Source organism: Triturus cristatus, chromosome 4_1 (genome assembly GCF_964204655.1).
Source record: "Triturus cristatus chromosome 4_1, aTriCri1.1, whole genome shotgun sequence".
Classification (NCBI taxonomy): Eukaryota; Metazoa; Chordata; class Amphibia; order Caudata; family Salamandridae; genus Triturus; species Triturus cristatus.
In genome coordinates this window covers 1,261,144,468-1,261,159,081 of record NC_140585.1, presented here as the reverse complement: position 1 = coordinate 1,261,159,081, position 14,614 = coordinate 1,261,144,468, and the positions used below count along the sequence as shown (strand labels likewise).

The window sequence follows — 14,614 nt, the reverse complement described above, 5'->3', positions numbered from 1 at the left end:
TATCAGATAGCTATATGTCCATCTGTCATTCTTTTATTGATTGCATCAAACATGTTGCGGATATTCATGGGGCAGTCGCAATGTTGTTTGTGTTTCCTGTAAAGAAGGAAGATGTGTTATATCTGCTGCTCAGCCTGTATGAGTGTGGTGATGCAGTGGAATGTTGGATGTATGCGAGTCAGTTGGAGAATTGGCTGAGCAGCAGGAATGCTGTTCCTGGTGGGGCTCTTCACTATAGCTCTTCATTGAAACTTCTTAATAAACCTTCTTACCTAATTTACACCTCGGCTAATGGACTTCTTTATATTAAAACAGTCTGCAGTCATCTGGCTGTTATGGGGGGAAGTTTCAGACGGAACCTTTGATCAGAGAAATAGCTGCCGCCGAAGCAGGAAGAGAATCACAAACATACCTTTAATGAGGTCTACGGCTAGAGCGGTCAACCTCGAAGCTGGGGAACCGGTTCGAGTCTCGGTAGGGCCACTCAACATCCTGCGACTCTGTGCAAATGACTTATTTTCCACATGCATACCAGACTAAAGGTGCCGGTCTGCAACGCAATTGGTGCTCATGTAAAACGCTCCGATACCTTTGGGTCTAGTTCGAGTTATATAAAACTCCCCCCCCCTCCCCAAAACAAAAATGTACACTCGAAGTGCTGCTGCAGTAGGACTAACGCTGCGTTCGTGAGTCTAGCAACACGGCGCTTAATTATGTTATGTCATTTATGATGCCTTCTAGGTTAAGAAGAGTCCTTTCCTCTGACAGAGAACCGATCTCATGTAATTTTCTAAGATGTAATTGTTAGGCCAAACATCATGAATGGTCTTCAGTATGCTAACTCGTTGTTTTGAAACCAGAAAACGCTTTTCTCTTTTGGGTCACAAAACGAAGACAAGTACCCCCATCCGCCCTTTACTGACGCCACATATCGGTAACAACACAGCCCTGGTAAATACTCTCGATATAACGGGCCACTAATTCCTCCATACAATGCATACTGCCCGTCACCAGTACGTAGAAGGCAGTTAATGTCTCTACACATGACAACTAATCCTTTATCAGTTTACTAATTCATCTTCAGCCCCCAACTTGACAACTTCTCCTCTATACCAGAACTGCAAGCCTGTAAAAGATACACATGAACACATAACATACTCAAAGTTCACATTAAACCCAAGCACCGATGCCCTAACGTGCATATTGACACCTAACTTATTTCGATACGGACTACATGAACTGCCCCTCTTCCTGCAAGGGTTACTCCACCCCTCGACACACTGTTCTGCCGGCTGGCCTTGATATCTGAGAGACCGCCACACAAGAACGGGCGCTCACGCCACGGAGCTAAAGGCTTCACAGCCTGCAAGCCCGGAGTGCGAGTGGTATCGCCACAATTCACCACCCAGTTTCCCAATCCCAGACAAGAAAGAAGCTGAGGTCCATTCTCTTCATCCCCCGCGTTCACCCTACCAGGATAAGCGCGTCCATCTTCGCCGACGTGGAACAGCAGCGGCTGTCCGATAATCTGACTGGCTAAGGAAGCTGCCAATCGTTCTCTGACACCCCGCCTACTACGTCAAATTCGCACCTCACATTGGCTATAAAACATTTGACGTTACCGGAAAGACCGCGTTGGAACTCTCCCATAAACCTATGGTAGATTCTGAAAATAGATTGGATTAGAAAGCAGTCGATTAACTTTCAGCACACACTCAGCCTCCTCTCAGAAACTGAGACTAATTCAATGTAGGTCAATGATCACTGATATTACGTGTGACGTGGCACTTTAGGCAGCTCAGGTTTGACGTGGCATACGTTTGGCTTCTGTTCATTGGTTAAACGAGTTTTCGCTACATAAAAGACTAGAGCGCTAATGTTGCAAAAGGGAGTACCTGCCTGTTTTGTTCTTGCACATTTTTATAGCACGAACTCAACCGGAGGATAGAGGAGCGCTTTACAAGAGCTCCAGTTACATTACACGAGACGTTCGTTTTTGGAAGGCACAGGGAGTTTAATGAATTAACGCAACGCACAATCACAGAATGTTGAACCAACACAGAGACTCAAATCTGGTTCTCGAGCTCCAAGGGGGCCACCTCTGGCCCTTACGCCACATCCTCTCCACAGTTTGAACCAAATGTTTCATCTAAATGCATTGATAACGCATGGTTTAAACCTTTAGTGTTGTGTGAGTTTGTAATGACTCCTGATGGACTCCGTAGAACTGTGACAAGCATTAGAGCATAGAGAATGAATGCAGGTTTAGAATCAGCCCTGCCACGCATCAGAAGTAAGACAAATGCATTTTAATGCTGTTGTCCGTGATGGAGCATGATCTTTGCAAATAATCATGTTTGATCAAGTCTGCTCATAAGTGTGTTATTAATAAACTTAATTAACAGTGAAAATTAATAACATGGGAGACTTTCAAAAGTACAACATGAAATGTGCAAAAAAGACACAACACGATCAGTAAACAGAAGCTGCAATGTTTAACGTGCAGAAAGCATGGAAAATATGAAGTTTTTCTTTACGTGGACTAGAATGACACGAGGGAGAAAGATTGTTAAAAGCAAAACTTAGAAGTACATTTTTGATAAATAATAATGAAAATGCTTAAAGTAGAATGTTGCATGAGTATGTTTTTCTTTATAATGAGAGTAATTGATTAAGTAATACCTTATATTTTTTAATTAGGTTACACATTTTAATCTAAACAAAATAATGAGTCCTTAATTTTCGTTTCCGTATGTATTTTCTTCATTTCTCAAACAGTAATATGTGTGTTTTTGTTCATCAAGAAAAACAACGATTTATGCTTTTCCTATGAAGGCCTCAAACCCTGCAAGAGTTATTTTCCTTTTGTTAACTATGTCTCAGAAAGCCCACTGGTGTGGGATAAGATTATATTTCAGGATGTGTATTATATCAGACTGCTTGGTTTTAACATACAGAAATTGTGTAAACTATGTTTGACAGGTTCCATCAAGTGGATATTTTTTTTAAGTCTCCAGTGGTGTGAGAAGCTATGTAGCTGTGATTTGATCTGTTCTTGTAATCGGTGTGTGGACCAAGTATTGATTATTCGTTCACAAATATTGTTGTAATAACTCTGTCATGGTGCATTGAAATGTCATTTCTTTTTTGTGTGCACATAAATAATAAAAAAGGGGTAAATAAAGTTTAAAAAAAACTATGCCTCAGAAAGAATGTACTTTGTCCTTCGTTATTTGTAAAAATGCTGATTTGTTTAGTTGTCCTAAGCACATCACTACAATTTCCTTTTCACGGTTAGAGTATTTCTTTCTATGAATAATTGTGTTGACTATGTTGCAAGTTGATGTGGACGCGAGCGTGAAGACATGAAGACATTTCAAGTTCCTTTCCTGCTTACGTGGAGTGATGATGTCTTTCATTTTAACAATAGACTGCCTTGTTAAAGTTCCGGATGACATAGCCTAGAGAATGATCACCTCATGAACTTAACCAATGGAATTGTGTAGAACTGTGAAAATGAAACATTTGGGGGCTGGTTTATGAACATTTTGGGATATAATTATTTCCTTTGGAAAATAATTTGGCAGTAGCTGTTTCTATGAGAAGAGAGACTTTTGCTGCTGTATTCTCTCTATGCTACTCTGGCTGGCTACATTCCTTGCAAATACAGGGAGATACATGCTGTCAGTCCAAATCTGACTTTCTGTGACCTGAAACTATTCTGTTTACTTTGCACTTCATCGGTTGGTGATGTTGCTCAAGCTATATCGTTTCGGCTGAACGGTTTGGTATTTCTAACTATTGCACGCTGTGCATTATTTCACTGACCCTAGGTTCGTATGAATCTTGTATTGCATACTGATATAGTGCAATTTATTGTTTCCTTTGTTTCTCTCTCTTCTCTCACACTTGTTATTGATTATGATGTATTTGCCATGAACTGTATTTTACTATTGTGATTTGACCGGTAACACTGAAATATTATAGAATTTACATTATTCATGTATTTGATGTATTGACCATTCATATTTTGATGACTTAGATATAAGTGATTTGCTAAGTATACAGAGTTTGTCTTTATTAGTGAATTATTTGACATTTAGGATTTTCCTTCATTATGGGTCCTCATGAAGGAAATAGCATCCGTCTCTCTTTATCTGAGTCCCTATTAGCTCTCCAAAGATCTATTGGAGGACCAGATGTATACAAGTAGATATTGAGTTTCCATGGGCCCAAACTCTTACATGTAATAAAGTTTCTATACATGATATATCGGAGATATTGTAAATGAGTATAACATTACACCGCTTCCGCCGGATCATCCGCATCACTGCATTAAAATGCAGTGGTCATGCATATATAGCTGGCGGACACACTTTGGGGATCCCCAAGCAATCCAAATTTACTTTGCGTGCAGCACTGAATCTCTATACTGCAACTCTGCTTTGAAGTAATGTAGCCTGCCGGCATCGGGCCTGGAAGGCTTGTTGTCCTGGGTGCACAGCACGCAGGGATAGATTGTATCTTTCCCTTGCGCAAAGACAGAATTGTGCTCCCTCTGCCAGCCCTGCAGGCCTCCCTGAGGCACCTGGGTGGCTGCTGTATCTTCTGGCACGGGTGAGGATGCTAACTGGGGTTTTGGACTATGACCTGATTCATCCTTGTTAGCACTGGCATCTCTGGAACAGCTTGGTAGGACAGTTTACTGCCAGCCTTCTCTGTCTCTTCCTTGGCAGCCGCCGAATGGAGCAGCCCAAGTGAGAGCTCTATGAACAGCCCAGTGCGTGCATCGGGTGAAAATGAGAAATAGCACGTGTTAATTCAGTGGCAGACTGCAGGAGGTAAAAGAGTGGATTGGGGTCATTCTGAAGGGCAAACTAGTTAAAAGCTCCGTCCGGGATCTGAATTTGTCTGTTGTGACACGTGAGAGAATAGTTTCTCATTGATGATTTTAATTTTTATGAACATTTCTTCTGGTTTTGCTTTCACTGTGTAAAAGCTAAGCAAGACTACAAGTAGCAATGCTAAAGGAAAACACAGGCAAGATACCTAGGCACTGTATGATAATTTAAGAGCTTCACTTGTAACTGAGGCATCACTACAGTGGCCCCTTGTCTTCCATGAAGGACACTTGTTTAGGGTTAAGAAAGAACAGATATAAAGTACGTCCTGGCTACGCATTCTAGAGAACACACACTAGGTGCTTTAGTGCAGGCGTGGAGGAGCCTAGAGCATGGATTTTTGCTGTCCTGAATTGCAAGTTTTAAAAATATTTATTTCTTTGGTAGTATGTTGATATTTTATGTCCACTGTTTCTTAATTGTAGTTGTCTAATCTTGTGCATTTACTTGTGAAGCTGTGTGTACATATGCAGAAATGAGTTTGCATTTTAGACACAAATATTAGATAAACACAGATGATCTTATATTTCACTGTGTGCACATGTGAACCAGAGCTCATATTTATGAAAGTGTGTGCACGTATTTTCAGAGTTTCAGACAGCATGTGCAGATGTGCTTTTCTGCCTTTTTGAAAAGCCTTTTTGTGCACTTCAGTGTTCCTGCCACACTGTGGAGAGTGCACCAATTGTCCCTCATGAAGAACACATGTGGTGGTGTTCTCTTTTGGGTATCCTTCATGGGCGTGCCTTCTTCCAGACATAGGGGCACCTGGGGTGTAAATAACCTTTGCTGTGTAGCAAGCATATACAAGTTGGTTCTGGTCTTCATGGATTAAAGTGGGACACTAGGGATTTCATTAGGACTAACAAAAAATGAGAATGTAAAACGGATGATGTCCATCTGTCTCTGCACAGCTGTTGAGGATCACACAAGGGTAGACCTTCAGAATGATTTAATCTGCCCCACAAATATGGGGCAGTGGGTGAGTGGGACATACTGGAGTAAAATAAAGAGGTCTATGAATAACACAGGGTGCGCTAAATCCAAATGGGCTGCCAAGAATCACATCTGTTGTGCACCGCAAAGGCAGGAATCTTCTTCATTACCCCACTTGTTTAATGCAATGACTGCAGAGATTTTGTGTGAAACCAGAGAGAAACAAAACTGAGTCCTACTTAGTGCACTTGGAAATAGGGACTTCTGTATTATAGTGCTACAAGGTCACAGCCTGCGACTAAAAGCACTATGAATACGTACATTGTTTGAAATTATATAACACACAATATAAGACAGGCTGCCACAAACAATGCAGACATTTAGTGTTCAATTAAAAACTAGTTTTACCTTCTATTTCAGGGGATCTGCAGCAGTTTCAATATATTTTGTAAAATTCTCATTGCTCAAAAGGGTATATTTAGCTATATTTTCTTGTTCTATGCACTTCATTACTTGGTTTTACACGCAAGAAAGTGCCACTCTACATGTCACACATCTGCAGTTGAATGTTACTCATAAGCACATTGGAACCATGGACCTGTCACACATAATCAATTTTAAAACTTGGCAGTTATGAGCTGCTGAGGCCTCAAAGCTTAGCTATCGGGCAGCTGAGATCATGATTCTATGTCAAGAACAGAGGCTACAGATTATGCTTCTCTTTCTTTACGTAGAAAAGACAGAAGCCTATCAAACTTTAAACTACATAACCCATGAGCCCCCCACAGTTCCTACTCTCCACCAATCACAGGGGTCATGCTTGAGTATAAATGTCCACAGAACCTTAGTCCTTCCTCCTTCTTTGCTGCTGCAGCAGCTACGTTAAGTATACATTTCATTGGTTTATGCAGCACTATATATATATATATATATATAATATATATATATATATATATATATATATATATATATATATATATATATTCACTGAAAAAACCATAGGTTTCGCACATGTTATAGTTAGCTGGACATTTTACTGATAAAAAACCAATGAAATTCCCCCGTTATAGTTACTGCAGGCAACTATAACTCACGCGACCGCAATCCTCTGCTGATGCTAATACTGTATTTAGACACTTATTTGCCCATGTCTTCTTCCATTAAATTTTAGCTTTACATATATTACAAATATTTTTTTTTCATAAAGACACATATGTCATCAGCAGAAGATTGCGGTCGCGTGAGTTATAGTTGCCTGCAGTAACTATAACGGGGGAATTTCATTGGTTTTTTATCAGTAAAATGTCCAGCTAACTATAACATGTGTGAAACCTATGGTTTTTTCAGTGAATTTGCAAGGTTTTTTAAATGCTAAGTTACTTTACGCCATTCGTGGCGTGCGCGCCCAGTTAACGCAGTTCGTTCCGTGCGCGCACCGTGCGCGCACAGTGAGCACGCGGTGCGCTTCGCGCACCGCGCGCCCACTTTACGCAGTTAGTGCCGTGCACGCACAGTGGTCACGCGGTGCGCTGCGCGCACCGCGTGCCCACGTTAAGCGGGATGGGCCATGTACGCACGATGCGCTTCGCGCACCGTGCGCACATGGGGGACATATTTTGCGCATCTTTGTGAAATGTATTCTTTGTTAACTTCCTACCTATGATAAGCCATGCACAAATGGTGCCCTTCGGGCACCATTTGCACACGGGGTGGGGAGAATGTGGATAATTTTTTTTTTTTTACTATTTTTTACCGTGCGCGTACGGTAAGCGTAATCGGCGATTTTCCGAAAAAATTTTTTTTTTTTTTTTTTGGGCTTGGGGGTGGTTTGGGGACCCCTGTATCAATGCTGGGTGGTTAGGATCTCATTAAACTGCCTCTTTACACATTTTTGGGGTTGGTTTTTGCTGCCCTACTCAGGAAGCGAGAGAGAAAATGGCGGCCGCCGCTTCCTGGTTTCGACCGATTCGAATGTTTACTAAGAACTAAGAGCCAATCAGAATCGCGCTCGCGCACGCCACCGTACGCGTACGGTAAGCTTACGGTAAGCGCACGGTAAGCCACAGATATATATATTGATTTAAAGGCTATTTTCTCAGAATCTACTGAACAGATTTACACCAAACCTACAAAAGGCACTTCCTTGACCTGGGGACTACCTCTCTGCCAAATTTCATTAAATTCTGTTCAGCCGTTCGGGCTGTAGCCCTGTCTAAAGGTCCTATGGAAAAATGCATGGGAAAAACGCGTTTTGGGACCCCCCTTTTATCTCAGCCCCCGCTTGACGAATCCCCCCGAGACTTTCAGGGTAGGAGCGGAGAAAAATTCGCGAGGATTCGTCGACCGGCGCCAAAGTTATTCAAAATAGAATGTTGCGGATTTCCTATGGAAACGTGGTCCTAACTATAACTACCTACTGGCGACCGCCAGTAGGTAATATATAGATATATATATATAGATAGATAGATAGATAGATAGAAAAACGAAGATTTCTCTGCACCTCCACTGCAATGGCGAACAGAGACGCGAACCCAACGAATGAGGTTAGATGGAGTTCTTTATTTCTTCTAGACCTCGAACCTGACGCGTTTCGGGCTTCAAAAGCCCTTGCTCACAAGTCAGCTTGAAACACTTTCGTCATTGTTTTTAAATGCTTTACAGTGATTGGGGTGTTGACACCACATGGTGCATAGACATAGAAAGTAGGTAAAACACTGCAAAAAGTTGATGTTACGATAAGTCTGTTTTCTCAACATGTACTTATTCATTACTGCTTATATAGATATATAACAGGAGACCTCTGAGCCCAGAAGTCAAGTTGAACACGCACTCAAACGGAATCCATTTCTTTTTTAAAGTTTTGCTTTAATCCATATTCTTAAGCAACACAGAGCTAGGCATAGCTCTGTGTTGCTTAAGAATATGGATTAAAGCAAACTTTAAAAAAGAAATGGATTCCGTTTGAGTGCGTGTTCAACTTGACTTCTGTGCTCAGAGGTCTCCTGTTGTTACATTTACCGGCTGCTCTGCTGGATGAACTTCGCACCGCCCCGCAAGAGGAGCGCCGATTTTCACAAGAGGGCACCACAGGAATTATATAGATATATATATATATGTGTCTGTGTGTTTGTAATTATTCAATGCATTTGAGTATTATTCTGCCTTTTGGTATTATTTATGAGTGATTGAGCGCTCACACTCACTGGGAGTAGCCTCCCGATCGCCTGGCCAGCGGTGGAGCGGGAGCTGGGACAAGCGAGCATCGCGCCCACAAAGGGAAGTCCTCTTTTGTTTTTTATCTGCTTTGCGCATGCATGTGTGGCGATCAGAGTGTTTATGTTCTGATTGGCTCCTTGTGCTGCATGTGTTCGAGCTAGTGCCTCCCTGTCACTTCAAAATGCTTGACAGGGTGAAAAAATTATAAAGGTCTTTGCTCTAGGAGAGTTTTGAGGTGGCTTCCTCCACAGTGTATTTTGTAAAGTCTTTAGCTGGAATATACCTGAAATTAAAAGACTTTGCTGGCCTGGGCACGTTGCCGTGTGAGTCTCACCAGACCTCAATAACCCTTGGTCTTATTCACAGGATGGCACACTACACTGAGGAGGCCGAGGATTATGTGTAGTATGAAGAAGTGCCCTATGAGCACCACATGAAAGAGCAGTTAGTAGAGGCATTAGATTCACATGTGCAGGATTCAGTGATTCATGCTTTAATTAAGGCTTTGCAATCCTTTATTCAGGCCATTGGCACGTTATGGTAGACGTGTGTTGGGATGCCCCAGGACTTGAATTTGAATGAACAGAGCTTCACCCGTGGTGATGCTTCTAAGTGTTCCTTTTGGCGGAGGTGTTGTTGCAGATGGTGTCTTCAGTCCTTTGGGACCACTGCTATGACAGCTTCATTTTGCAAGGCACACTGGGTACCTTCCCGATTTTCACCCCTAAGTTTACGGATGTGTCCTCACCATCTCTACCGCCCTCTTCAGACTCAGAGGACGACCAAATTGAGTAACACCCCGCACCTAAGCGCAAACGCAAGGCCTATCATGTTAAGGCCCGACCTTTTTGACCCAGAAATATAGTACATGCCAGATCCACAAAATGGGTGCCCTGAATGGAAGTCGCCACTATGTGCAAGATAATATACGTCAGGGTTTTGAGTGCGAGGTGGACAATACTTTAAGGTCAGAATGTCTCCAACCCTCTCCATTGTGCAAAGTAACTGATACCCGTGAGCTCAATCCCAACATGGCTACATTCTAAAGAAATTTCCTAGGGATCCTAAGAATGGGCTGGACAGCGCCTGGCGCGGATACCAGTACAAACTGTTGGATGTTTCTGGGCCCCTCACCAAAATATTGGATTTAACTGTCCATGCTAAGGATGCAAATTCTCAACTTGACTCAAATGAAATTTTTTAAATGGGGCAAAGAACACTATTTCCTGGGCAACGCTAACTGCATCTTGTCTACCGAAAGATGCACATCCTTCCTCATGAGTATTGATCCTTAACTTGCAGATTTTGCCTCTACAGAGGCAGGAACCCTAGCTAACGGCTTACTTTTTGGAGACAAGTTTGTAAAGGATCTGGGCAAATAATTGTCCTCCTTTTCTGCCCTTGATAAAGGCAAGTCCTCTTTGAAAAAGGTTTTCAATAGTGGTCTTTTTGTCAGGGCCGGATGCTTCCGAGGTCAGGCGCCTGGCCGGGGTTTCTACCAGGTTTGCGGGGAAATGCAACCATGTTCCAAACTTCTACCACACCCAAACAGAGGCAGCCAAGGTTGTGCCCAAAGAGGAGGTTATAAGGGAGGAAATAATGCCAGCGATACCACTTATGCAGGTAAAGGTTTTTCTATCCTCGGATATTATGGTGGGGGGAAGGATACGGTTGTTCATACACAATTGTAATGTTCTAACTCCGGATCCGTGAGTGTTGCAGACTGTTCAGGGTTCCCAACTGGAATTTTTCTCCTCCCCTAACAAGGCCAGTCGACCTGCTCCTCTTCATTTTCCCCAAACAGAGAGCAATTTCCTAGGCAACCAAGTGTTTTCTCTAGTGCGGAAAGGGGCGAAAACAGAATCGACCCCTCACCCTCACTGTTTGGTCAGCACAATATTTTTGGTTTCCACTTAGTTTTGAATCTCAAAGAATTCCATTTGTGGATAGTGTATCGCCATTACACCTGTGGCAAGATCTTAGTGGTGCCATCAGTGGTTCGAATTTACTGACATGCCATTAGGCCTGTCTTCAGCTCCTTTGTTTCACCAAGTTGGTTCGACCAGTGGTTCAGTACCTCAGAGAGAGGGGGGTTCAGCTGATCATATATTTAGACAACATTCTGTTCATGTCACAGAGCAAGGACCTGGTCCCTTTTCAGCTCTTTTGGAGGACTCTGCTCCTTCAGGATCTGGGGTTCACCATCAACTCAGAAAAGTTAATTACGATTCCCTCTCAGACAATGGAGTTTCTGGGGTTTCAAGTGAATTCCATCCAGGCCCAGCTTTTGCATCCATTGAAAAAGTGGATTTACATCAAGAAGGAGTTAAGGAGAGCGCTAGCCGCTTGCCTCTCCGACTATATCCTCGAGGATCTTGGCTTGCCTTGTAGGACTTTTGGCTTCCTCCATTCAGGCAATATTCCAAGGTTGCCTGCATTATGAGGTCCTTCAGTATTTCAAGATAATGCACCCCTGCAAAGGTTTGGCTTACTCGGAACAGATTGTTCTGTCAGAGGAGGCCAGGGAGGAGATGTCCTGGTGGTTGGAGCATATGTAAGCATGGAACAGTATATCCACTTTGCTTCAATGCCGGAAGTGATATTAGAATCCAGTATCAGTTGGTGGGGCTAGGGAGCCCGCTGCAGCTCTGTGGAGACAGGGGCAGGTGGTCCCCAGAGGAACCACATCTTCACATCAATGTCTGGAAGTCCTGGTGGGTTCTTTTGCAATTTATACCATATCTCTGCGCAAAACGAATTGCTGTATTCTGTTGAGAATGGACAACGTATCTGCAGTCCGATGCATCAATCGTTGGGGGTGACAAGATATCTCCTCCTAGTGGAGATTGCCAAGGACTTTTGGCATTACTGCCTCCAACATCACATGTCCGGGACAGCAGAATATATTCTGGGCACGTCCAATGTGTTAGCGGACTGTAACTCTCTTTCCCTCCATGACTCCAGCGACCGGAGGCTTCACCCCAGGATCTTTCGACTTCTGAATTTGCGCTGGAGCCCTTGTATGATGGACCTCTTTGCTTCCTGCCTAACTGCGCAACTTCCCCTCTTTTACAATTGGAGACCAGATCACTTCAGATGATTTTCTCGAGTCTTGGTCGACAGGATTGATTTATGCATTTCCCCACGTTCGTCATGGTTCAGAGGGTACTTGCGCAGGTGAGTCCACAGATGGCAGAGTTAATTCTGATAACCCCTTTTTGCAAGGCACAATCATGGTTCCCAGTGGCTTCGTTGTTCTTCCTGTCACAATCTTGTGCTCCCTCTATGCACAAATGCTGTGAAGTAGCCTGGCGTAGATGGGTTTGTTGGTGTAGTGAGCAAGTGTGGATCCCGCGGGATTCGGAATCCATATGATTCTGAATTTCCTGTCAGATATTGCTTGTCAGGGTCTGGCTTATAGGACAGTAAACAATTTCCATTCAGCAGGTCATCCCCATTTGGATGGTAAACCCATAGGTGAACATCCACTTGTCTGTAAATTGTTGAACGGTATCGGGTTATTCCGCCCAACTCAACCAAAGTATTAAACCATTGTGGGATGTGGATGTAGTGTTAGTTTATCATAGATTGGCCTGCGAATGAGGGTCTTTTGCGCAAGCAATTGTCAGTGAAACTCACTTTCCTATTGTGTCTCAGATGTGCGGCCTTTGGGTTTGGCAGGTAGAGTATTTACTCCTTCTGTGGTGTGTTTTACAATTTCTAGACATACCAAAATGAATTCCAGCTGTGTAAATTACCCTGCTTTTCCACATCACCAATCATCACTAAGTGACTGAAGTGTTATGAATACTGTACATTTGAATTGCGAGGTGATGTTATTTGTGAATTGTTGACTTCATTATCGAAATGAAGGCCTAAGCAGACAAGTGCCAGCATGCAAAAGATGTCACGTTCACTAGAGGAGATCGAGTGCTTGTTCTTCAGCATAGAAAACGAAAGTTTGATGCTGAACTATTTCATGTTGTGACCTGCAAAGGACACATGGTGTCTGCCCAACGTCCTGGGAAGTCCTTTATGCAAGACTCCTTGCATTTCTGACATATGGTTGATCGCTCGTCAGGCACGGATGTCATTGTAGAGACTGGGTCTGAAAGGACAACTGAAGAACCCCTGACTATTTCTCTATCACCAACGACAGTCATGGACATTTCTACTGCCTTTCCCCAGTTTCCAGTGACACGGTCGGACGTGTGATCCAATACCCACAAAGACTCATTGAAGAGCTCTGATTGTCTGTATTTGTAAAAAGAATATAATTTTTTATTTAACAGAGGAGAAGATGTAGTGTTGTGTGTTTGTAATGACAGAACCTTGGTGGCTCCTGGTGGACTCTGTAGAACTGTGACGTAAGCATTAGAGCGTAGTAAATTCAGTTCAGGTTTAGAATGTGTAGTCGCGGTTACACACAGAAGAATAAATACGTGTTATACTAAGCTCCGTGTGTGGCATAGTCATTGGAGGGTACCCGGGTTGGGGAGGACGCAAACACTGGCAACGAGATAGGTGATAAGTCACCTGAAGATCAACAGTCCTTTCCCAGAGAGTTTGCTGTGGTCCAGCAAACTGTTTGTGCGTGTCACATGTGCCTCAGTCGAAGTGTGGAATCGACATTTGGCGTATGGGAAAATAAAGCGCAGCCCCAGTTCTGTATAAAGCATGTTAAGGTAATGAAAGCTTCACTAGAAGTCTACTCATCAGTGGCCGAGGACCTGCTGGGAAGGCTACACAAAGAGGTACTGCGCTACTATGCAACTCAAAGCCATACATTCATACGGAGAGATAATGCAACCAGGTTTTGAAAGAGCTGCAAAGTGCAAGATAACACTGCAAACAGGAGCGCTGCAAAGCAGAGATCAGGTGTCAGACAGCACAAAGAGAAGCTTAAAGGCTAAGTGATACCAGAAACAGTCATCTGCTTATGAGTACTGAGTAAAGCGAGTCATCATACAACAGTTCCGGAGGGATTTACCCCAGAGAGCCATCCATATCTGAATTGGCACCCCCATCAAAGCTGCCGTGTAGGGCTCAGAACAATTCCAAAGATGCTCAAAGAGCAGAAAGCTGAGAGCAGTGACGGAATCGTGAAAGTTTGCTTCTCATATGGGGACCAAGAAAGAGGTCCTGTTTCCTGTCATTATCAAAGATGATCTAGAGGCCAGCACATCTCAAGGCTTTACAGATGGTACAGATAGAGGAGGTCCTAGGGCACAGCAGACAGTGTTGGAAAGAACTCCACCCTCAGTGTCAAACAATCTTATAAATGGTTACATTGCTACTGCATTCTTGAAACCACCACCGCCATTCGATACCGCCAAAAAGTTGAATATTGGCAGTAGATGGACTGCCTGGATAGAGACATTTGATGATTTCATTGATGTGATTGAAGAAGCAGATAACAAGAAGATTATCAAGTACCTTAAGGATCTTGCTGGTAAAGGTGTAAAAGAAACCATAAAGAAAATGCCACATGCTAATGAAATTACATAAATCAAATCAAAGCATCCTTTAATCTCAAATTCAATCCAATGCCAAATGGAGAT

The 14,614-nt window shown here is 43.0% G+C and overlaps 1 protein-coding gene across 7 annotated transcripts in view; it reads right to left on the bottom strand.

Moving 5' to 3' along the window:
- The window catches only part of COPZ1 (coat protein complex I subunit zeta 1), a 906,679-nt gene that overhangs the window by 179,588 nt on the left and 712,477 nt on the right, over positions 1 to 14,614 (bottom strand). The window contains exon 1 of one of the 7 annotated variants that reach the window (XM_085654739.1): positions 1,474 to 1,783. The exons of 5 other annotated variants lie outside the window; for them this stretch is intronic. In XM_085654739.1, the coding sequence (XP_085510865.1) occupies positions 1,474 to 1,491 (18 nt within the window). In that variant the 5' untranslated portion in view covers positions 1,492 to 1,783. Of the gene's footprint in view, positions 1 to 1,473; positions 1,784 to 14,614 lie in introns of those variants that run through there. One more of the 7 variants, XM_085654743.1, reaches the window with a different exon arrangement.